The sequence below is a fragment of the Lithobates pipiens genome, unplaced genomic scaffold (assembly GCF_037356315.1).
Source record: "Lithobates pipiens isolate NorthernLeopardFrog02 unplaced genomic scaffold, aLitPip1_a1.2 Scaffold_16, whole genome shotgun sequence".
In the NCBI taxonomy this organism is placed as follows: domain Eukaryota; kingdom Metazoa; phylum Chordata; class Amphibia; order Anura; family Ranidae; genus Lithobates; species Lithobates pipiens.
The window spans coordinates 336272189-336297756 of NW_027507748.1; the positions used below are offsets into that span (position 1 = coordinate 336272189).

A 25568-nucleotide genomic window follows, 5' to 3' on the forward strand; every position below is an offset into this window, starting at 1 on the left:
TGGTGCAACAGGCAGGAAGCAGCGTATGTGGGGAGGTTGTCTGTTGGGAGGGACAACTTTCTATCACAATTACCCTCAAAGAAAAAAATCAGTACAGAAACAATTATAACACTTAACAGTAAGATCATTAAAATGATCATTAACTCATTTATAAATGGATGCATAAACTCAGTCATGAGTAGTAGTTCTCTTTAAAATGTATCCTCATTCTCTCTCTCTCTCTCTCTCTCTCAGTTTTCAATACTGATAATACAGTATTGTTTAGAGAACACTTACTATCTAATGCTGTGCATCACCTTGTGTGACACTCATTATATCTACTTATAATGTTAACTTATTAATGTAATCATTACTGCCTATCTTGTTTTTTATCTCCTGTTTGACATTTTCCATTATGTATATTCTGCCTTGGGAAAATTACTTTGCAAAAAAGGCTTGATTTAATTTTACTTTTCCTGCAATAAAATTCAAGTCAAATGTTATTAAAACTGGGATTGTCATAGAGAAAAGAGACAAAAAATAGGGTTAGGCACAGATTTCAAAAGCACTCTCCACTGCCTGATTGGTAATGAGGTTTCCTGCTCCTCGGGGGGCGACTCCCTCCCACCCTGTTCTTTTTTTTCTCCTCTCTCTTTTACTTTCCCCCTCTCCTTCTCATTTTCTCCCTTTTATTGGTTTCTCTTCCTCTCATACTTATTTAACCAAAAATTGATGTGCACAGACCCCTGTTCGATACCCCACACCAGAGCCCCCCCCCCCCCCCCCCATGACTCCGTAGTTACTTCTGGAGGACAGAGGGATTCTCTATTATTACATGGGTAGCTCACATATGGCCTGACCAGACAGTTCTTTCAACCTATGTAATATATTATGTTATTAATGCAGCTACTTGTCTTTACCTTTCATTCGTCGGAAGAGTGTAATCGTCTTTTGGTTGTTCCTAAAGCAATTTCTATTGTTTGCATATTCTGTGAAGTTACCATTTCATTGTATCGGTAGCACTCTCCTTGGCAGCCCAAGGCTTCCATTGATTGATGGCTGTACTTACAAATTAGAAAGGTTGGACATATTTTTCAAACCTTGCATACGGTTTTCCTGTGAGTGGCCAGTTGCAACTACGCATTTTAAGATAATGATTAGGTATGGCAAAGTTTTCAGGCAAGGTTCAAGGTTTTTTGTACCTTCATGCATTCTTTGCATGAAGATAAAATACCTTCTGTGTGCAGCATCCCCCCAGCCCCCCAATACTTACTTGAGCCCTATCTCGATCCAGTAATGTGCACAAGAGCCTCAGCCAAGGACTTTCTCCCTGCCACTATGCGATAGTACTGGATCGATCACCAAGCATCAGAACCATCTAATGAGTGGAAGGAGCGTGAGTCACATGCTATTCAATATCCAGAAGTATGGAGCATTTTCTTCCCATCCAATTGCTAAGCAAAGCAGCAGGTCAGCAAAGGAAAAGCAAGAACATGCTGCTAGGGAGGGGAAAATGAACAACTGCTGTTTTGCCCTGTATCAGCTTTGTTTAAAGTTCAACATAAAGTTGTCACCCAAAAGTTCCCTTTTCATAGTAGAACCTATTCTCAAAATGGTAACTACCTTTGGGTCAGACAAGGATATATACAGTATGTTAGATCCACCTGGATAACAGAGCAGAACACTTCCACTTCTTCGGCAATAAGCCAAAACACTCCACACTCCACACTCCACAACACTCTTGGCATGAGTAAGCATGTCATTTAATATTGTCCTCCTCTTGTCCGGCCTTTCATGGTATGGAACGTGTGATTAAATGCCTCATCAGCAACAAAAAAGTAGAGGCTTATGTTCTACTGCTTAGTAAATTGAAGCAGAACGCTAGGCACATTGATTTAAAGTTCTTATGCGTAAACAAATCATACCTTTACTCATTTATAATACATTTTTGGATTAGTGCTTTTGCTTGGTACTTTAAAAATCACTATTGTTGCTCAGGATATAATAGCTACTGGTGTTATAGATGGGCGTTTATATACCTCCTTCTCCCCTTGGCCATTCACCCAATGCTGTGTGCTCTGTGAATGACAAGTAGTAATTTTAATGCATAGAGCAGGGATCTGGAAATTTATTACAATGAGCAACGTTAACATTGGTTTGCATATTGTCAGAGAAGGACTTTGGCCGCCCATGCTCGCCATGCTATTAGCACTCCGGCGCACGCACTGGTGCGGCGTGAACATGTGCGCAATGGTACACGTGTCCGCGCAGTGGCCCGCGAGTGTGTGTGACAGCGCACAGATGTGCGCAATGACGCACAGACGTGCGCCGCGGCGCACAAGCTATGGCATCCAAACAGGTTGCTGGTTTGTTGTCAGCTTCCCATTTGTGCCTGTTTCCTGCTGTTTACCTGATTACCTGTTTTTGACCCGGACCGTCCCTGACTACGCTGCTCTCATCCTCGATTGACTCTTGGCTTGCTTAACGGACCTCTCCTGATCTGCCTTACGGACTCTCTAATTGATTACCCAGATTTGACCCTTGGCCTCCCTTACGGACTTTCTTGCCTGATTTCACAGATCTGACCTTTGGCCTGCTTCACGGACTTGCTATTCTGTTACCTGATCCCTTATTATTTCCGGGACTGTTTACTATCACGTACAGGATCATCAGCCAGTTCCTGATTCCCAGTAACCCACTACTCAGCTCCTCAGCTTCTTCAGGAGCCTACACCTGCTGGTGGCCAGTGCTTCTGCGTGCCATCCGCTCCCTGTATTACCTCCGGGGACGGGGTGCGCGTAGTTGCAAGGGCTAACCGCTCTTGGCATCTCGGCCTCAGTAAGTACTTGTTGTGACAAATATAATCACTTAAAAAAACACTGCTGTGTCTGGATTCAGGCATTAAGTCCTGGTTCACAGTAGTGCAATTTCGGATGCAATATGAGTTACATAGAATCGCATGACAATGGAAATCACATTGTTTTCAATTATGCCTGTTTACATCAATGAAACACAGCATAGCGCAATTTTGGAAAAGGTTCCTGTACTACTTTGGTGCGATTCCAGCACAATTTTGGCCATATAGAACATGCAAACCACATCCAAAACCCAACCCAGTAGCAACCAAGTTACACTATAAAAATGCAATCAAAATTTAATCAAAATCTAAATGCAGTAATGTGAACCTTGCCTTAAAGTGATTGCAAAGTCTTGTTTTTTTGTTTTTTAACAAACATGACATTCTTACCTGCTCTGTGCAGTTTGTTTTGCGCAAAGCAGCCCTGATCTTCCTCTTCTCGGATGCCTCTCTGATGCATCTGGCATCTTCCTCCAAGGAGTGCCCCCACAAAAAGTAGCTAGCTATGGGCGCACCCAAGCCGAATCACAGCTCTGTGTGTCCATTCAGACATGGAGCTGCCATTCGGCCCCACCCCCTCTCTCCCTTGATTGGCTAACTGACTTTGATTGACAGCCATGGGAGCCAATGGCACCGCTGCTGTGTCTCAGCCAATCAGGGAAAGGGACAGTCTCAGACGGCCAAGGGATTCCTGGACACAAAATTCGCTCAGTACACAAAAATTTGATATTTATTCAGAGCAGAAACAAGTAGGAATCTGCACCAGAGTTTCTTACAATCCTTGTGATGTGCATTGATCACCCAGAGGGAATTATTTTTCCTCAACAAAGGTGGAGTTACTCTTTAAGCAGTCCAAATCATCCCCTGCACAGTGCTTCTAAAATAAAGACTATGGCGCAGGGTGGTCCAGCATGCTGTGGGCCAAGGGTAGCCTGACTGCACAATAATATTAAAAAAACAGGGCTAGCTTTAGGTAGTTGAAATGCTATGTTGGCGCTGTACAGAAATCAGGGATACATGTTCCACAAGAGATTTACAAGTGTTTGTAACAGAATAATAATTGCAACATGAAACATCAAAGGTGTGAGAAAAGCCAGGTCTTGGACGACATCAAAAAGGACCACTTAAAGGGCCACACTTGAAGCAGCAGTGCTACATATGCTCTGGGATATGATTTTTGAGACCCCAATTCACATGACATGTGAAATCCCATGTTAGTCAATGAGAGATGTCCTAATTAGCACTACTGAAGTTGCTTTGATTTTAGAAAAGGTTCCTGTACTACTTCAAGTCGACTTCTATCCAACTTGTGCCAATAGACTTAAATAGAAGTCACCTCCAAGTCAGATCCTCTGCTATATTGATGTGACTTGGATCTGACATTACAGGAAGATTATCCAGACATTCCCTGTGGTGTAGCCCATCTCTCTCTTCAAACAATACTCCATATTCCTATCACACACGTTCTTGGATAATCTCTCAAGGATTTGGGTGCTGTAGCAACAACCAGCTGGAAACTGGTTAAGAAAGTCACAATGAAGATATTTGCCAGCACACCATGGATAGACTCGTTTTATAAATTAGCTATTAGCAGGGGCTATTAACTGAGATTCTCATCATGGGAATGCTCATTAATATCAGTAAATTATTTTCAAAAACAGGCAGCATTTAATATGAAATTAATAAGCATTCATGCCATTTTCAATTTCTGCTGCCTGTGTGAACATGGCCAATTAACCCCTAATGCGATAGGTGGCCTTATTAATCAATAGTTAGCTTAGGCATGGACAATGGTAATAGCTATTAAAAGAAGGGTAAGTTATAATAGGTTCTATGATGTTTATAAAAATATAGGACTGTGTAGCCTGAGCTGATTAACCACTTGCCGACCCCTGCACGCCAACATACGTCAGCACAATGGCAGCAGTGGGCAAATGGACATACCTGTAAATCCCCTTTAATTGGCAGGGCTAGCGGGCGCATGCTCACTGTATACAGCACAACTGTGCCCACGGCAATCGTGTCACGGAGCCGCAGAATGGGGAAGTGCCTATGTAAACATTTCCCCTTGTGACATAACAGGGATCACTGCTGTCATTGGGAGCAGTGATCGCTGTCATGTGAGTTGAAGCCCATCCCCCTACAGTTAGAATCACTCCCTAGGACACACTTAACTCTTTGATTGCCCCCTAGTGGTTAACCCCTTCCCTGCCAGTGTCATTTACACAGAAATCAGTACATTTTTATAGCACTGATTGCTGTATAAATAACAATGGTCCCAAAATAGTGTCAAAAGTGTCCGATGTGTTGCAGTCACGATAAAGATCGCCACCATTACTAATAAAAAAAACACTATAACTTTTGCGCAAACCAATCAATATACGCTTATTGTGCTTTTTTTTACCAAAATTTTTTAGAAGAATATATATCAGCCTAAACTGAGGAAAAAAGTTGTTTTTTTATATATATTTTTGGGGGATAATTATTATAGCAAAAAGTAAAAAATATAGCTTTTTATCAAAATTGTCACTCTTTTTTGTTTATAGCGCAAAAAATAAAAACCGCAGAGGTGATCAAATATCACCAAAAGAAAGCTCTAATTTTGGGAAAAAAAGACATACATTTTTATTTGGGTGCAATGTCACATGTCCGCACAATTGTCAGTTAACGCAATAAATTGCAGAATCGCAAAAAAAAAAAAACGGTTAAAGAGATACATGATTACTGTTTATGAGTCATGAGTGGAAAACATTTGTAATGACAATTTACTGAAAACTATCCACTTCTTGGAACTCATAAGATAAAGTACAGTAAACAGTACAAGGTTCACCATTGCCTGGCCTTCTCCTCAGATGGCATGTCAAATGGCAACCCTTTCACAATGTATTTGAACTTTAGAAACATCAATATTTAAAGATTTAATTTCCAGGGGTTTGTGGTTAATATGAAATCTGTTAAAAAAAATCTATTCAAATGTATGTTTTTTTTTTTTGTTTGTTTTTTTACATTATTAAACTGATTATGTAAAATAAAGAAATAAATCTGTATTTGTAAAAAATAATGTAAATAATGTAAATACATATTTTGCTGCTGAATCAAATGCCACTGTAAACAAAGGGAATTACCACTTAAAGTGAGTGCAGAAACAGAGTGTAGATATCCTGTGTCCCCATCTATGCTCAGTGTTTTCTTTAGTTAATCCCCATTTCACTAAACAGCAAAGAATGAACAGATTTCAGACAGTAATTTCTCTTGATCAAAGAGAGTGGCTTTTTGTAGACAGGGACAGCAGGTGAGGTATCTACATTCTACAACATATTTTTCCAGATAGATATAAAAAGTATGTAAAAAGATATAAAAAGTTCAAACTAAAGTATATGCTATCCCATCATTTCATATTCCTGAAAATTGCCTGCTGTACACTATATAGTTGTTTGAAAAAGTATTATGTTCTCTTTATATTACTTCCTTTGTGTGAAATCCCTGGTGTCCCTATCTGGCCTACTGCTCTATTTTATTTGTTTTTTAAACTGACCACACTAAGTATGAGAGCACAGCATTGGTCAGTTCTCTAGCTGGGCTGGTAACTCAGCCTGCTCTTCTCCAATGACCAGGCTTCTGCTGACACACCCTCTCAGCCATTCACTAAGAAGGACAGTGTGCTGCCTCTAGCTCCTTGAGCTCCTTATTCAGCTGAGAACAGAGGGTATGTGATCACTTATAAAAAAGGGGAAAAAATATCATATTTTCATATGTATGCACAAATATTTTGCCTTTCATTTCTATTTTAAACTGAATGGGTTGCTTTACAAAGTGAGGGTTTACATATACTTTAATGCAGCTATGTTATCATGTTTTAAAAAAAAAATACAAGCAGTGCAAGTACTTGAATTTGGCTTGGTATTAGCTTCTTGCAGTCTGCTGTACAGCAAAGCTCACACAAGTGGAGGGAGAAAGGTCAGGTCCTCTTCCTTGCCAGGCTGGATTTTGCTCTGTGGCAGACCTGTGAAATTTTAGGCCCGGATGGAACAAAATAAAATATTTTTGTAGGTAAAAACACATCTCATACATGTATTACATATGTGTCTATTAGCCAATGCCTAGAGTTCAGCTTTAGTTACTGTTGACATATTAGCCACAAAGGGAGTGCATTGTTTTTGTTGTGTCAGTGATTACTATTTCAGCTACAAAATAGTGACTACATGCAGGATGGAGACTTCTTAATAAGCTTTTGGCCGGTAGATTAACATTGCTACTTTGAGTCTACAAAATCTTTTGCAGTGTCATCTATGGAATACTGTAATTGTCAGATACAATTACAGAATTAAAAAAAAAATCATAATTGAAAAACAGCCTACATGTGCAATTCACAAATATGGCTGCCCCCATGTACATACAATTTGATACTATCAAAAGATACAGTTTTTAAAGCATTACCTTACATGTAAAAATATTTGAAAAGGTTATAAAATCATTTGAAAAAAGGGGTATTTTAAAAGCAACCCTTCCTGTTGAAATACAACTGTACATGTAGTAGGCAGGACTGTATGCAATCCAGGTTGCTTGCATAAAACTGCTTGTTTTTTTTGTTTTTTTAGCACATAACCACAGTTGACGTCAGCAGTTTTGACAAAGAGGAACCAGAAATAGTTATATGTATGTGTTCGGTTTACTCAATTTCCATGGTATCTTTGTCAACACAAGACATAGACGAAAGTGAAAAGTACTGATTGCATAACTTTTCTTCTTGCATTCTCTCGTTTTTCTTGAAAGTTAAAATAATAATAAAGCATGTGACAGAATACAAGATTACATTTCGAGTTAAAGGTCATGAGAACATTTATAAGGAATTGTGAATAATGAATTATAAGGCAGATCTTTCCACATCCCTTAGAATTTTCTTTACCTAACTTGGAATACGTATCTTATTAATAAAATCTAAAAAAGTGATTTAATATATACATTTCTTTTCAATCTGTTGTCAGCTTTGAATTTTTGTAACTGCAGTATTTAATATTTTCTTGCTTGCAATCATTAAGTCAAGAAAAGATCCACACAGACAACTTTCGAAATCAAGCTCTTTGAATCCAAAATTAGCGTAAGATCATTCACACCATAGTAGTAATGTACTAGTCATCTCTGTGCTCCCAAAATTACCATAAGATCATTTTTACCATAGTGGTAATGTACTAGCCACATCTCTTTGCTTCTTAAATTAGCATAATATCACGCACACCGTAGTAGTAATGTACTAGCCACATCTCTGCAAGTTTTTATAACACTCCTTATAAAGTTGCCATATTTTTGGTCTATATCAACCTGACCAAGCCAAATATGCACACAGAGTGGTTCGAAAATGGGTTGGTATGGATTTGATGTGCCTGGTACCCTACGAACATCAGCCCCCCGAGGGGTCCTCTTAGTCTGCCTGTAAAGAGGCACATCTGTATCGTGTATAGAACCTGCTCCAGCAAAAATTAAATTTATGAAGAAAAAAATGCATTTTCCCTTTTGTAAACAATGGCTTGGGCAGCCAGTCTGTAGGATGATATATCAAACAGATGGTACAGCGCTCTAACTAAAATAAAATGATTACTAACATATTAAAATTAATAAAAAGTCCAAAGATAGCTTTTGAGTCAAAAAGTCCACTTGAGGAATCTTCAGTGGTATACAGTCAGTTCATGCATAAAGTGACTTAGTGCCAAGGGGGGGGACCACCACCAATGGTAAAATTGGCTGCTCACCTCATCGTATGGACCCTTTAAATTACAGAGGGTCGTATGCACTTAAATATCAACTCATCCAATCGCTGTACTCCTCTCCGACAATATCCGACCGATTCACAAACGAAAACACAGCTTTCTCCCATTCAGAGTCAAATGAACTGACACGTTCGTGGAATACCCACACTGGATCGGTATATAGCAGTATTCACAATTCCTCAGACCATGTGGGTAGAAAGACAGGCCATAGTGCTCTCCATAGAAAAACGTTTTAATGATAAATATACATAAAAAACACACTTACAATAACGAAGCTTCATATGATCTTTAAAATGATCAATGACCGCGGGTGATGTCACGTGATCTCCGTCCGAACGTTACGTCCCTATGGGCGGGACTTCATCAGCAGACACAGAAACTACGTGACACCCGATATATGAATAGACAATACGGGGTTCCTATAGTGCGCTTACGGTGAGCACGACGTGACGGAAAGCCTCTCCATGTTTACGAAAGTTACCAAGGTAACACCACATCCTGTCGTGTAGTACGAATCTACACGATAACAGGCAAGACCTCAGGGAAGCCCTTGTGAATTTAAACAAACGTTACCATGGTAACGGCTCATCCCATCATGCCTATCCGCACTATGCAAATGAGCACAGCAACGTGCGGAATATAAAAAAGGAATCATATAAATATTTGCAAACATTGCCGTTGCCACAATGAATCCCTTCCCCTTATGTATATAATGTAATCAAATAAATAAAAACTGCTTAATGGGTACCAATACAAAAGAACCCCATTATTAAACACATTTTTAAATTGCAAAGCATGAACTTTTTTATCCAAACTTGAGTTTACAAAGTCCACCTCCTACAAAATGCAAATAAAGATGTGTTTCGAACTTAATATTCAAAAACAATTAAGAATATTAAAATGTGTATAATACACATATATCAACGTGACATCACCTGCAGCCAATAAATTAAATAGTACTAAAAATACAATAAAAAGTAAACAATAAAATCATCGATCAGTAATAAAACAGTTAATATCAAAATCGACATTCAATCCACCAGGCATTAATACATTGGTCTCATGTATCCAGTAAGATTCCCTACGACTTAACTGGCGTATGAAATTACCCCCCCTCCAATGTTTTGTGACCCTCTCAATCCCCCAAAACTTTAGGCCTTTAGGGTTTTGCTGATGGAATTGTTTAAAGTGTCGGGACACATTGTGGGTTTTCAGACCTTTTTTAATATTATCTACATGTTCTGCTAAACGCACATGTAAAGGTCTAGAAGTGCGTCCTATATATTGTAACCCACATTCGCACTCTAACATGTAAACCACTCCGATCGTGTCACATGTAATCAATTGCCAAATATCGTATTCCCTATTAGTTGCAGAGGCCAGAAACTTCTTCCGTTTCTTAATGTTGACTTTAGAATGCTTACACGGCTTGCACCGCCCACAAGCATAAAACCCCCCCAAAAAGGAGAACAATCGGTTCTCTGATGGAATAGGGGGGTTAAGAATGCTGGGAGCAAGACGGTCCCTCAGAGAGGGAGCTTTTTTATAAATAAACTGTGGACGAGTAGGTAGTACGGGTCCCACTCGTCCACAGTTTATTTATAAAAAAGCTCCCTCTCTGAGGGACCGTCTTGCTCCCAGCGTTCTTAACCCCCCTATTCCATCAGAGAACCGATTGTTCTCCTTTTTGGGGGGGTTTTATGCTTGTGGGCGGTGCAAGCCGTGTAAGCATTCTAAAGTCAACATTAAGAAACGGAAGAAGTTTCTGGCCTCTGCAACTAATAGGGAATACGATATTCGGCAATTGATTACATGTGACACGATCGGAGTGGTTTACATGTTAGAGTGCGAATGTGGGTTACAATATATAGGACACACTTCTAGACCTTTACATGTGCGTTTAGCAGAACATGTAGATAATATTAAAAAAGGTCTGAAAACCCACAATGTGTCCCGACACTTTAAACAATTCCATCAGCAAAACCCTAAAGGCCTAAAGTTTTGGGGGATTGAGAGGGTCACAAAACATTGGAGGGGGGGTAATTTCATACGCCAGTTAAGTCGTAGGGAATCTTACTGGATACATGAGACCAATGTATTAATGCCTGGTGGATTGAATGTCGATTTTGATATTAACTGTTTTATTACTGATCGATGATTTTATTGTTTACTTTTTATTGTATTTTTAGTACTATTTAATTTATTGGCTGCAGGTGATGTCACGTTGATATATGTGTATTATACACATTTTAATATTCTTAATTGTTTTTGAATATTACGTTCGAAACACATCTTTATTTGCATTTTGTGGGAGGTGGACTTTGTAAACTCAAGTTTGGATAAAAAAGTTCATGCTTTGCAATTTAAAAATGTGTTTAATAATGGGGTTCTTTTGTATTGGTACCCATTAAGCAGTTTTTATTTATTTGATTACATTATATACATAAGGGGAAGGGATTCATTGTGGCAACGGCAATGTTTGCAAATATTTATATGATTCCTTTTTTATATTCCGCTCGTTGCTGTGCTCATTTGCATAGTGCGGATAGGCATGATGGGATGAGCCGTTACCATGGTAACGTTTGTTTAAATTCACAAGAGCTTCCCTGAGGTCTTTGCCTGTTATCGTGTAGATTCGTACTACACGACAGGATGTGGTGTTACCTTGGTAACTTTCGTAAACATGGAGAGGCTGTCCGTCACGTCGTGCTCACCGTAAGCGCACTATAGGAACCCCGTATTGTCTATTCATATATCGGGTGTCACGTAGTGTCCATGTCCGCTGATGAAGTCCCGCCCATAGGGATGTAACGTACGGACGGAGATCACGTGACATCACCCGCGGTCATTGATCATTTTAAAGATCGTATGAAGCTTCGTTATTGTAAGTGTGTTTTTTTATGTATATTTATCATTAAAACGTTTTTCTATGGAGATCACTATGGCCTGTCTTTCTACCCACATGGTCTGAGGAATTGTGAATACTGCTATATACCGATCCAGTGTGGGTATTCCACGAACGTGTCAGTTCATTTGACTCTGAATGGGAGAAAGCTGTGTTTTTGTTTGTGAATCGGTCGGATATTGTCGGAGAGGAGTACAGCGATTGGATGAGTTGATATTTAAGTGCATACGACCCTCTGTAATTTAAAGGGTCCATACGATGAGGTGAGCAGCCAATTTTACCATTGGTGGTGGTCCCCCCCTTGGCACTAAGTCACTTTATGCATGAACTGACTGTATACCACTGAAGATTCCTCACGTGGACTTTTTGACTCAAAAGCTATCTTTGGACTTTTTATTAATTTTAATATGTTAGTAATCATTTTATTTTAGTTAGAGCGCTGTACCATCTGTTTGATCTATTGTATTTTGGGATTTGGTAATTGATCCTTGGTGTTCAGCAGCTTTTCATAAAGGGGTTGTACTGCGCTGATTTTTTCTGTATTTATATTTTGACTGTTAATTATCTTTAAATCTAGCAGCAGTTATGGATGTTTTTCAATATATTGAGAAACGGGAAGTTAAAATAAGTGAAGTGTTCTCTCGGGGTCTTATAGCTGAACCTATCAATGATATGTCCCAGGCATTTAAGAAACTGGGACATATATTTGAAAAAAAGATAAAAACTTGGTGGGATATTACGTCATTCAAACAATATCTGTCAGCTAAACTCATACCCAGACGCTTGAGGTGGGACGTACCACCCAATGATGGTCTGATTGATGAAAGCTCAATGATAGAATGGAGTAATTTCTTCCTTGAAAAGGGTTTGAGTTATTGGAGTTTCTTCTATTGCGTAAGCAAAGGAAGATGGATGTTTTGGACTCTCAAATTAAAGAAATCACCAAAAATTTGGAGTCTCACAAGGAGAGTGAGGAGTTTATTAAATTGTCTGCTGAACTTAAGAATAAACTTATCAAATGGGATTTAGAGATCCAAAATAAGAAAAAGAAAACATTTGTGAGAGATCTTGATGACTTTGGAGGGGGTAACATTTTTAAGTGGCAAGCAGCCTCTAATTCAGCTACTAACATTAGTCAGAACCCCACAGGTGAGACTAATAAAAACACAGAGAAAGGCCCTCTGAGTGTAGAGCCTATCCATACATATGCTTCACCCCAGCAATTTAGTCAGTTTCCAACACAGGGGAACAATTATGCTCAGGGAAATGGTAGGAGGGGTAAAAACAAACGAGGAAGAGGTAGAGGAGAGAATCGGCAATCATGGCCTATGAGGGATAATCATTATCCCCCCTCTCCTCATTATGTAAATCAATCTAATAATTGGAGGACGAATAACCAGTATGGGGAGGGAGGAAGTCAGCAGAGAGGAGGGAGACCTTATTTTCCCCCAGAAAGACCAATACCCACCTATAATAAATATGCACCATTAGCTAACCAGGCACCTTATGGAGGAGGGGATTTTCACAGGAGGCAGGAGCAAGTTCCACCAGTATACAGACCCAATGTTGGGGAATGGTGGAGACAACCTCCTCCTCACACCCCACCCAGTGCGGGTCCTCTCAGGAAACGAAACGAAAGAGAGGAAAACGAGGGGGTAGGCGACTACAAAAGGCCAAAACCCCAATAGGTATGGGGATCTATAACCTGAGTGGTATTGCATTAAACACCGATGAAATAAAAGTATTAGACAGAGGCTTGAAATTTGCACCCGTAAAAAATTTAAACAAATTCCAGACATATGTGAGTCTTCAGAAATATGTTAGGACCTTGAATATAAAAAAATATTTTTTGTCTAATTCACGTGTAGGCCCCACACGGGGTGGGGGTGACCATTCTAATTTACGTAATAAGTCCATTTTTAACCCTCCTAATGTGGAGAATAAATATATGGAAGTATTTAAAAATATGGTCACAAAAGATCTGGAAGAATTAAGGGTTAAGAAAATTATGGATCCCCAATATATCAAGCGAGGTATGAAGTCTCTAGAAGCACGCAAAGAGATTGTCATAAGGCCCGCAGATAAGGGGGGGGGGGGGTTTGGTAATTTTAAGTAAGGAGTATTACCAAAGGGAGATGTCCCGACTACTAAATGATGAGGATACGTACAAAATCCTAAATAGAGACCCAATGTTAATGTATAAAGATGAACTGCATTCCATTGTAGAAGATGGAAAAGACCAAAGGATCTTATCCAAAAAGGAAGCCGCATATCTAGACCCTTTGTTTTGTAGAACCCCTATAATATATTTTCTCCCTAAGATCCATAAAGACAGTACCAATCTCCCAGGGAGGCCTATAGTGAACGGTATTGATTCTGTATCTGCTAGATTGGGTTAATATATTGACTTTTTTCTTCAGCCTTTAGTGGTGAATACTCCGGCATACCTAAAAGATACTAAACATATTATACAAATTTTAGAAGAATTGGGATGTTCCCCTTCCAGTATCTTGGTGACAGCTGATGTAGGCTCCCTATACACCATCATAGGTCATGATGACGCTATGACCTCAGTTGAGTGGGCCTTGTCATCATCAGCATTGTCGGGTAGACATCAGGAATTTTTGCTGACTTGTTTAAACTTTTGCCTGAGCCGAAATTATTTTTGGTATGGCAAGGAGTTTTATTTACAGACCAGAGGGGTTGCGATGGGAGCTCGTTTTGCTCCCAGTGTGGCCAACTTATTTATGGCCCACTGGGAGGAAAAAGCAGTTTTTAAACATCGCCCCCCAGAACTGGTGTGCTACCGTAGATTTATAGATGATCTTATTTTGATTTGGGATGGTACTAGATAGTCACTCGATATTTTTATTCAATCATTGGATTCCAATGATAGGAATATTTCGCTCACATGGAATGTGAGTCAAGATCATATAGTCTTTTTGGATCTGGAGATCAACAAAGATTTGGGTAACTTCAGGTTGGTTAACCATTTTAAACCTACTGATCGTAACGCTTATATTCCCCTGGGGAGTTGTCATCACCAATCTTGGTTGTGCAACATCCCCAGGGGACAATTCATTAGGTTACATCGTAATTGTACGAGGAGTGAGGATTACATATCTCAATCCGATGTGTTGATCTCCAGATTTGAACAAAAGGGATATGATCGGTCGGTCTTGAAGGCAGAATTTGAAAAGGTCAAACAGATTGATAGGACTACTTTAGTCTCCAGTCAACCTAGGGAGACTAATAATAGTGAGCAAAATTTTAGAATGATTTTAGATTACAATGTTCAACACAAAAAATTTGAAAAGATAGTGTCTAAACATTGGTCCATTTTAAAGCAGGACAAAATTTTGGGACCCGTACTACCTACTCGTCTACAGTTTATTTATAAAAAAGCTCCCTCTCTGAGGGACCGTCTTGCTCCCAGCGTTCTTAACCCCCCTATTTCATCAGAGAACCGATTGTTCTCCTTTTTGGGGGGGTTTTATGCTTGTGGGCGGTGCAAGCCGTGTAAGCATTCTAAAGTCAACATTAAGAAACGGAAGAAGTTTCTGGCCTCTGCAACTAATAGGGAATACGATATTCGGCAATTGATTACATGTGACACGATCGGAGTGGTTTACATGTTAGAGTGCGAATGTGGGTTACAATATATAGGACGCACTTCTAGACCTTTACATGTGCGTTTAGCAGAACATGTAGATAATATTAAAAAAGGTCTGAAAACCCACAATGTGTCCCGACACTTTAAACAATTCCATCAGCAAAACCCAAAGGCCTAAAGTTTTGGGGGATTGAGAGGGTCACAAAACATTGGAGGGGGGGTAATTTCATACGCCAGTTAAGTCGTAGGGAATCTTACTGGATACATGAGACCAATGTATTAATGCCTGGTGGATTGAATGTCGATTTTGATATTAACTGTTTTATTACTGATCGATGATTTTATTGTTTACTTCTTATTGTATTTTTAGTACTATTTAATTTATTGGCTGCAGGTGATGTCACGTTGATATATGTGTATTATACACATTTTAATATTCTTAATTGTTTTTGAATATTAAGTTCGAAACACATCTTTATTTGCATTTTGTAGGAGGTGGACTTTGTAAACTCAAGTTTGGATAAAAAAGTTCATGCTTTGCAATTTAAAAATGTGTTTAATAATGGGGTTCTTTTGTATTGGTACCCATTAAGCAGTTTTTATTTATTTGATTACATTATATACATAAGGGGAAGGGATTCATTGTGGCAACGGCAATGTTTGCAAATATTTATATGATTCCTTTTTTATATTCCGCTCGTTGCTGTGCTCATTTGCATAGTGCGGATAGGCATGATGGGATGAGCCATTACCATGGTAACGTTTGTTTAAATTCACAAGGGCTTCCCTGAGGTCTTTGCCTGTTATCGTGTAGATTCGTACTACACGACAGGATGTGGTGTTACCTTGGTAACTTTCGTAAACATGGAGAGGCTTTCCGTCACGTCGTGCTCACCGTAAGCGCACTATAGGAACCCCGTATTGTCTATTCATATATCGGGTGTCACGTAGTTTCCGTGTCCGCTGATGAAGTCCCGCCCATAGGGACGTAATGTATGGACGGAGATCACGTGACATCACCCGCGGTCATTGATCATTTTAAAGATCGTATGAAGCTTCGTTATTGTAAGTGTGTTTTTTATGTATATTTATCATTAAAACATTTTTCTATGGAGAGCGCTATGGCCTGTCTTTCTACCCACATGGTCTGAGGAATTGTGAATATTGCTATATACCGATCCAGTGTGGGTATTCCACGAACGTGTCAGTTCATTTGACTCTGAATGGGAGAAAGCTGTGTTTTCGTTTGTGAATCGGTCGGATATTGTCGGAGAGGAGTACAGCGATTGGATGAGTTGATATTTAAGTGCATACGACCCTCTGTAATTTAAGGGGTCCATACGATGAGGTGAGCAGCCAATTTTACCATTGGTGGTGGTCCCCCCCTTGGCACTAAGTCACTTTATGCATGAACTGACTGTATACCACTGAAGATTCCTCACGTGGACTTTTTGACTCAAAAGCTATCTTTGGACTTTTTATTAATTTTAATATGTTAGTAATCATTTTATTTTAGTTAGAGCGCTGTACCATCTGTTTGATATATTGTATTTTGGGATTTGGTAATTGATCCTTGGTGTTTAGCAGCTTTTCGTAAAGGGGTTGTACTGCGCTGATTTTTTCTGTATTTATATTTAGTCTGTAGGATGAACACTCAGAACAAGATTAGAGATTTTTTGGATAAATTCTGGTGTCTGTTTCGCAGACTTTGGATAAAAGTAACAGGTGCAGAAAAATTGAGTTTTGGGTGTTAGTGGTGCCTTCACAGTAGTAGTAGTATACACACCCTAACCCTAAAAAAAAACCCTGACCCCAACTCCTAATCCTAACCCTAACCTAATCTTAATTCTAACCCCCTACCCTAACAAAAAAATAATAATTAATTAATAATTGTAATCAAAAAGGAAATAAAAGCTAATGAAAAAGCTAAAAAAAGCTGAAAAATACTTAACAACAAATGATGCAACAAATGATAGTTTTCTTCATTGGTTAATAAAAAAATACTGAAAAACTAAAAAATCGTGCATAAAAACGAAAAAAATAAAAATGCCGGAAAAACAGTCAAAGATGTTACACTCAGGTGTAAATGCAGCTTAACACTCAAAAGATTTTGTAAGGTACATTATGCATGGCATGTCTCAGCATCTACAGAGCTAACGCAAGTAAAGCCGGGTACAGACTACTCCGAATGGCTGACTTCTGTCAGACAGACCGACATACATATGGGCTGCAGTAGTTATTCATGAGCTTGTTTTCATTTTTATCAGTGGGTTCCAGTGGGGGCTGGTGGTATATTTTTTGGGGGGGTGGCAATCCGTCCACCGCCATTGCTGCCATAGGCTGCGAGCTTCCTCTGGGTGGCGGGCCTCTGCATCTCTTCCTTCCTCAGCTTTATAGTGGTGTGGCTTCACCTGTGTCTCCTCCCTCCTCCTCCTCGGAAAACAGAATTGCTTCTCCTCTCGGCCAATCGGGTCTCAGGACCCACTTCCTGAGCCGAGATTGGCAGGGAAACGAAGTAAGAAGACATTAGCGAAAATTAAGTTGCTATTGTCTCACAAATGGGTGTGCTTAGGATGCAGTGCTCTGCTCCCTGAGCCCACCCTTTTCAATCAACTCTAATCATGTGCATCTACAAAAACAAAAACTCCCATTGGAAAACATGCATCCGGTGCCCTGCATATAAATGAGGAGTCTGATGCATGGATTATGAGGCCGGCACCCCAGGACCCCATATGGATGGGCCGGCGCTGGTGAGCTCTCAGCTTTAATGAAAAGTCATCTGAGTGGCTGTGGAGCTGCCTGATCACTTTCAGATGGTGCTTGTTGCCCTCATCCCCCAATGGTTCCTGGGCTCTCCTGCTATCTTGTGGTCGTAATAAAGTTGAATGAAAAACAGTAAAAGAAATCTTAAAATCAAACAAAAATAATTTCAAAATGAAAAGCGACTTTGTTGCCCTGTGCACACCTGAAGATGTAAAATGAGCACAAAGGGTGTGCATGTGTAAGTAAACAGTGATTGCACAAAGCATGTTGTATATGGCATATTGCATATTGTCGCGATGGTCAGAGTGAGAGAAATAATTCTGGTGTCATCATTTAGGGTTTACTCTAAACTGTTTGATTGTAAAGGCATTCAACTTGTGGGCTATGGATAATTTTGGGCATTGCAAATTTTCACTATTTCACGAAAGCGGGCAGTTTTAAGACTTGACACATTGGACACATTTGGTATCTATTTACTCTATCCCATCTGTTTATTCTACAGGGTTTTCTGCTTTGAGAAAATATATAATGTTCTGGGAGGTTCAAGTAACCTGTGCGAAAAATGAAAAGTGGCTTTGCACAGAGCAGCCCATATCCTCCTCTTCCTGGGTCCCTCTTCAGTGCTTCTAGCCCCTCCCTCCTGTTGAGTGCCCCCACAGCAAGCAGCTTGCTATGGGGCACCCGAGCAGAGTCACAGCTCCCTGTGTCCATTCAGACATGGAGCCATGGCCCCACTCCCTTTATCTTCTCACTGGCTCACTGACTTTGATTGACAGCAGTTGGAGCCAATGGCACCACATTGCTGTTACAGCCAATGAGGAAGGGAGTCTTGGGCAACCAGGAAACTCCTGCAACATCGCTGGATCTAGATGGACCTCAGGTAAGTATAGGGGAGGGAGTGAGGGGGGCTGCTGCATACAGAAGGCTCTTTATCTTAATGTATAGAATGTATTAGGATGAAAAACCTTATGCCTTTACAACCACTTTGTGACGGAACAGCAAAATTGAACTAGGAAGTAGTTCAGGAAATTATCTTACTAACTACCAGAGGCATGTGTGCCTGACCAAAATTACAAATCCTTGTTAAATATATATGTATTACAACTAGGGATGAGCCGAACACCCCCCGATTCGGTTCGCACCAGAACTTTCGAACGGACCCCACGTTCGTTACGAACGTTAGAACCCCATTGAAGTCTATGGGACTCGAACGTTCGAAATGGAAAGTGCTAATTTTAACGGCTAATATGCAAGATACTGTCCTAAAAAGGGTTTGGGGACCTGACTCCTGCCTCAGGGGACATGGGTCAATGCAAAAAAAAGTTTTAAAAACGGCCGTTTTGGCGGGAGCACTGATTTTAATGACGATTAAAGTGAAAAAAAAAGTGAAATATTCCTTTAAATATGGTGCCTGGGGGGTGTCTGTAGTATGCCTGTGAAGTGCCACGTGTTTCCCGTGTTTAGAACAGTCCCTGCACAAAATGACATTAAACGGAAATAACACCATTTAAAACTGCTTGCGGTTTTAATGTTATATCTGGTTCCTGCAATATGGTTGAAAATCATTGAGAAAAATGGCATGGGTAGCCCTCCCTGCCCATTACCAGCCTATTTGGGTCTTGTACGCATATTAAGGGGAACCCTGTACCCATATTAAAAAAAGGAAATGCGTGTGGCCCCCAGGCCCTATATACTCAGAACAGCAGTATACAGGCGGTGCAAACAAGACAGGGACTGTGTAGGTTTGTTGTGTTAAGTTGAATCTGTTTGTAATTTTCAACTGGTACATTTTTAAAGTGTAGCTCCAGTCAAAAAAACTATTTTTAAGCTTTTTGGAAAACATAGGGAAGGGTTATCACCCCTGTATAATTTGTTTTGTCGTCCATCTTTTTTCATCTCACTTGCTGCTGTCTGATGTTTGTAAGTTGGATGTTTGAAAGTAGGGGCCTGCCCTATATGCTCTGCAGAAATGGCGGAACAAGGTGTTGGTTTTGCCACAACATTGTAAGCCCTCAAAGTGACTCTTGGTGGGCGCTGGAGCGCCCTGCTGTGAACGATTATATCAAGAATTGTAATTACATGCCATTGTTGAACAGTGGTAGAAAAATTGACCTTTGGTGGTTGTGGTGCTGGTGCCACAACACTATAAGTCCTCACCGTTACTCTGGGTGGGCACAGGAAGGGGCCCTCCTGTGAAATATTATATCAAGAATTGTAATTACATGTCCCTGTTAAACGGGGGCAGAAAAATTTGGCCTTAGGCACTGCTGCTGGTGCCACCACACTGCAACCTCTTCCATATACTCTATTTTTTTTGCCTGTGGCCAATCATGGCTCTCCTCGCTGCTGGCGCTGCGATTGGCCAAGCATGCGGGGTCACAGTGCATGCTTGGCCAATCATGAGCCAGCAATGCACTGTGCCATCGCAGTGCATTGTGGGCCGTGCGCGGCACACGAATTTTGACGCGAACGGACCAAGAGTTCGGATTTCGCCGAACAGACGAACAGCCAATGTTCGAGTCGAACGTACGTTCGACTCGAACACGAAGCTCATCCCTAATTACAACTATACATTTAGTGGTTTGTGGGGAGTACCACTTAATTAATGCTAATAACTTGGGAGCCATATGTGGGCTGCTTCTGTATTTTTATCAAACTACACAATAAGAGAGCAAAAGTAATTAATAATAATGAATTAAACCGCGCTCTCTGTGAATAATTACAATCCCAATATGCAAAATTTTCACAGATCGTGACTGCAAAGAATTTATACAAATATAATAGTGTCCCAAGTGGTGCACACATTGCACCAAAATATAAATGCAAAAAACTGCAAAAAAAAAAAAAAAAAACTGTGAACAAAAACTGTGATGCAATACAGTTCATTCAATTTTCAATGCTCTATGATGTATTCCGGGTCTTGGTTAAAATATTCCACCACCATCAATACCTGCCACACATCCTACTCACCAGAATCCTATGACACCCATTACAGGTATCATAATAGGCCCAAACAACAATCCCAACCGAAATTCCCAACGGCCACAAAGGTTGTCAGCAACAGGATTCAATCGCCATTCAATTGGCATCGATCTCTGGATGTTTTCAATGGATATACTCCAGATGGATGTAATGTCCTCAGCAGGAAACCAGTGTTATTAGTAGACATGGACGCCGTCAATAAATTTGTTTCGTTCTGTTCGGTTTCGATTCATATTAAAATTAATTCGTACTTCGTATTTCGTGTCCGAAATTCAGTTTCGTTTCGTACTAAATACAAATTGTCGTTAGATTCGTTAACGTGTACGAACGTTCTTTACAATGAATTTAAAGTCAAAAATATATCTCAATATGACAGTCGATGCTGATGGAAGTTTGGTTTTTATCCGAAATACGAAATTCCGTTGAAGAATTTCCTATCCGAAATACGAAGTTTCATTAGATGAGAAAGAGAGAAGCAGATTGTCTGGCATTGTAGTGTCATATTTTGCTCCCCATCATAGAATGCTCCGGAAGTGACGTTGCGGCCAGAAATTTTGCACTGCGCATGCGCGATGCGTTCCAAATGCTTGCACCATGCGTTCCAGAGGATTTCCGACAATGTAGTTCAGTGAAACCATCAGATAATGTCACGGGAGTGAAGGGAGGTAATCGTGACATTAACTTTAGACAGAGCAGAGAGTGGCGGAGAGAGAGCGGGTAACTGTGGCTCAGGGAGGGGATTACCTCCCCTCACTTCTCTGACATTATCTGACAGTTTCACTGGTCTGCATTGTCGCAAATCATTTGGAACGCATGGCGCAAGTGTTTGGAACGGATTGCGCATGCGCAGTGCTAAATTTCTGTCTGCAACGTCACTTCCGGAGCATTCTATGATGGGGAGCAAAATATGACACTACACCATGCACCGCTGGTCCAGTTTGCGCCTGCTCCTCCTGGGGCTGCTTATTATGAGGGGCTCCCACCATCCCTGTGCTGACATAAGCATAATGACGACAACTGATCCGAAATTCGTAAACAAAAGTTCGTATTGCGTACAGAATTCGGACGCATGGCAATTCGTATTTCAGATCCTCCCGAACGTACGAATTTTGGGAAATTCGTACGAATTTGAGATTCGTACGAAACGAATCGCACGTGTCTAGTTATTAGTGGAAAATAAAGAAAGATGGAACTTCCATGGTAAAGTACGTTTAGCATTTATTCCAAAAAGATTCCATTAAAAGTTTGAAAACAGCTTAAAAAAAGCACAAATGGTTTTTCTTCAGCAGCTGACACTTCCACATGTTTGAAAAAACCCCATCAGCATTCCAGGCTGCGTTACAAGCGGAGGTGATGTGTTTCAATACATATACCATACATGTTTCATCAGCAAGCTCTGACGTCTTCAGGGAGTCACATCTGATGTGGAATATTTTAACCAAGACTCGGAATACATCATAGAGCACTGAAAATTTAATGAACTCTATTGCATCACAGTTTTTTTCACAGTTTTTTGCATTTATATTTTGGTGCAATTTATGCACCATTTGGGACACTATTATATTTGTATAAATTCTTTGCAGTCACAATCTTTGAAAATTTTGCATATTGGGATTGTAATTATTCATACAGAGCTCGGTTTAATTAATTTTTAATTACTTTCACTATTTTATTTCACTTATAACGAGCTGATCCTATCTTGGTGTTTTTTCAATTAGTCTTTATTGACACCATTTGTGAAGGTCAAGTGTGTTTTCACTCTTAATTTTACACAATAAGAGGAACCAAAGCAGGAATATAATCGTGAGGGTTTGAAAAAACACACATTGCACAACTGTGTTCATCTGGGTGAACATATCTTAGAACCTCTGTTTAAAGCCCAACTCCATAAAAATGAAAAAGTCTATCCTTGCAGTGGGGTCCTCCACTTGCAAGGGTTAAATGTTTGTTGGGGGTTACTGTACAGCTTTACTTACCTATTTTCCCACTCAGGCCGGCTCTAGCGTTCTACTCCTTCACTCCAAGCTCCGGTCTATAGGTGTAGCCTTGGCATCAATACAGGGACAATAACCTTGTATGTATTGTATGTTTAGGAGTCTGGAATGTGAACAGAGTCAATCGCAGATTCCAGAGCAGCTGAGTGGGACCGATCGTAGCACTGGGGGGAGCCTGCTGGATTGAGTAAGGTATTTTCTCCTTATTCCTCTGCCCCTAGGCTATCCAAGCAATGAACCCTTGCAGTGCAGGGGACCCCACTGCAAAGGGTGGATTTTTTCATTCTCCTGGAGTTGAGCTTTAGGAAGGTATATGATGTATATTCAGAACAGAATATATACAGTATTTTATGCCATAGTTTCTATAGCAAAATTCCATGACAAATACTGATGTGGGATCCCTGCATATCCACATGTCATATAGCAGTGACATTATTGCCTTCCTTTTGTACATTTTTGATACCAGTAAAAAAAGTAAAGAAGAAGCAAGAAGAATCTTAAATTGTTTTGCAAGAAGCAAAAGCATAACAATTTGCATCATAGTGGGCAGATTTGCAAAGCTTGAGAAAGAATACTTATCAATAAATTTCACAAAACCCATGACCTATGTCTACTATAACAATATCTAAACTGCAAGCAAATAGAACCATTTTCAGTTGTACAGAAACCAAAACAGCAAACACCACAAAATAAATCACAAACACTTAACCACTGCAAATTCATGGACCAGGCCATAAACTTAAAGTGTATCTAAACCCAAACACTTAATGTAAATATGGTGTTGTAAATGTTCCTGTAATGGCAAAAATGTAATTCTTTTTGGAATGCTTTGTCATTAATGAAATCATACCAGTAAGATGTATCCACAGACAATGCCTTTTAGGATGACACAGTTCCGCTGTAGTGTTGTCACCTTTTTCTGGGTTCTCCAGAGGTGGGCTACAAGGAGCTGTGCCAATGTATAGTCATGCAGTATTCACCACAATAAAATGATAATGTTTGGCTATTGTTTGAGGGAACAGACGACCACAGGAGGATCTTTGAAGTGTCTACATGACATGCACAATGCAATTAGAGAACTCAAACAATGTAGATGTAGTGCTCTGTGGTAATCAGGCTAAATTTTGTTTTTGGGTCTAAAGATTGCAAAGATAGAGTAGGAGGGTCAGCCACTGAAGTTATGAATATTTATTTGACCTCAGCCAATCCATGGGAGGGGGTACCAAAAAGGTAGCTGGTTGGAAAGTTAATGGTTGGGAGGCCTGTTCAGCAGTGTCTTCCTCCAGGGCCTGCTGCCCCTTTGATACAGCCTGTGTATTGAAGAGCTGATGTCAGACGTCAGCATGTGTTTGGCTGAGAGCCTGAAGGAATCTGGATTGAAAGATATTTATTGGATGATATCACCTGTGGAAGAGGGCCTAAAAGGGGGATCCTTTATCGCAAAAGAGTATTGCATGGAAGCTGGTGGGGGACAGCTGTCCATGGACATTGTGAGTAGTTTCTGTTTCTCCTGTTTCTGTTTACCATTTTGGAGTTGCCTGCCTCTTCATCCCTCTCTCCTGTTGATTGCTGCAATAAATCCACAGAAAAACAACCTCTATACTGAGCCTATGTGCGTTGGTGTGGCCGGAACTGGTGTTGGGCCTGGCAACCTCTGAACTGGTGAGGGAGACCTGGGTACTACATGGAGGGGGGGTTGTAATTAAAAAAAGGACATCTTAATATTTTTAATAATCCAGGAAGCATCATTCCTCTAACAGAGTATACATACTCTATAGATATTGTTTTTTTCTTTCAATGTTATGGATGGTCTTTTTACATATTCTGTATTATGTGTCAGTTAAGCATGTGCAGAATTACGAATAAAGAAGAGCAGTGCTGTCCTGTGAAGATCAAAGTATATGCTGTACAAGTCCTGTAAAGATCCAAATGAATAATGTGGAAGAGCGTTACCTGGATACATCGCTTTGTCCTTTAATATCTCCTGGCTGATGCTGGGGTTGTTGCAACTCCAAGACCACACCCACTTGAAATTCCACTTTTCCAGGCAACTGTCCGATTTTACACACTGCTCCAGTGCCAACTTTGCCACATGGTAAAATAACCTTTACTCTGCTTCCAACTTTCAAATCCATTGGAGAATTAGGAACAAACACACGGAAACATCTATGACTCTTCATCCTGTTAATATTGATTTAGAAGATGCTTTGTCATTTTTACTATTATCAATTCATATAGTTTGAATATCATTTTCTAGTTTATAATCATAAACATGAAGCTTGTAACCGCAAAAAAAAGACTTGTTTTCATTATAACAATGTTTGGTAAGTGAAAAATCTCTTGAATTTGCTTGTTACAGACTCTTCAGAAGCTGTGGCCTAATTGAAAATTATGACTGACAGAAGAAGTACCATTTGGTTCATAAGAATCCAAATATTTATTTTCCTATACTCAGAGCTGCTGATGTGGCCACACACTGATGCCAGGTTTAAAAATTTTAAAATCAAATAAAATTCTTTAGCTTCAGTCTTCCATCATCCAGTCATGTACAAGCAAAAGTACTTAGTAGTTTTTTCCTTTCATGTGGTTGAGTATTTTTTGCAGGGCCGCTGATAGAAATCACGGGGCCTCGTACAGCCTACCTGACGGGGCCCCCTTCAGTTCCACCCTTGGCCCTGCCCCTGGTCCCTCCTTTAGCCCCACCCCTGGC

At 40.1% G+C, this 25568-nt stretch overlaps 1 protein-coding gene across 4 annotated transcripts in view; it reads right to left on the reverse strand.

The window, feature by feature from the left end:
* The window catches only part of LOC143982784 (uncharacterized), a 181398-nt gene that overhangs the window by 44043 nt on the left and 111787 nt on the right, over positions 1-25568 (reverse strand). For all 4 annotated transcript variants that reach the window (XM_077481793.1, XM_077481795.1, XM_077481794.1 and 1 more), the window contains one exon: positions 24812-25039. In XM_077481793.1, coding sequence (XP_077337919.1) covers positions 24812-25039 — 228 coding nt within the window. The remainder of the gene's footprint in view (positions 1-24811; positions 25040-25568) is intronic.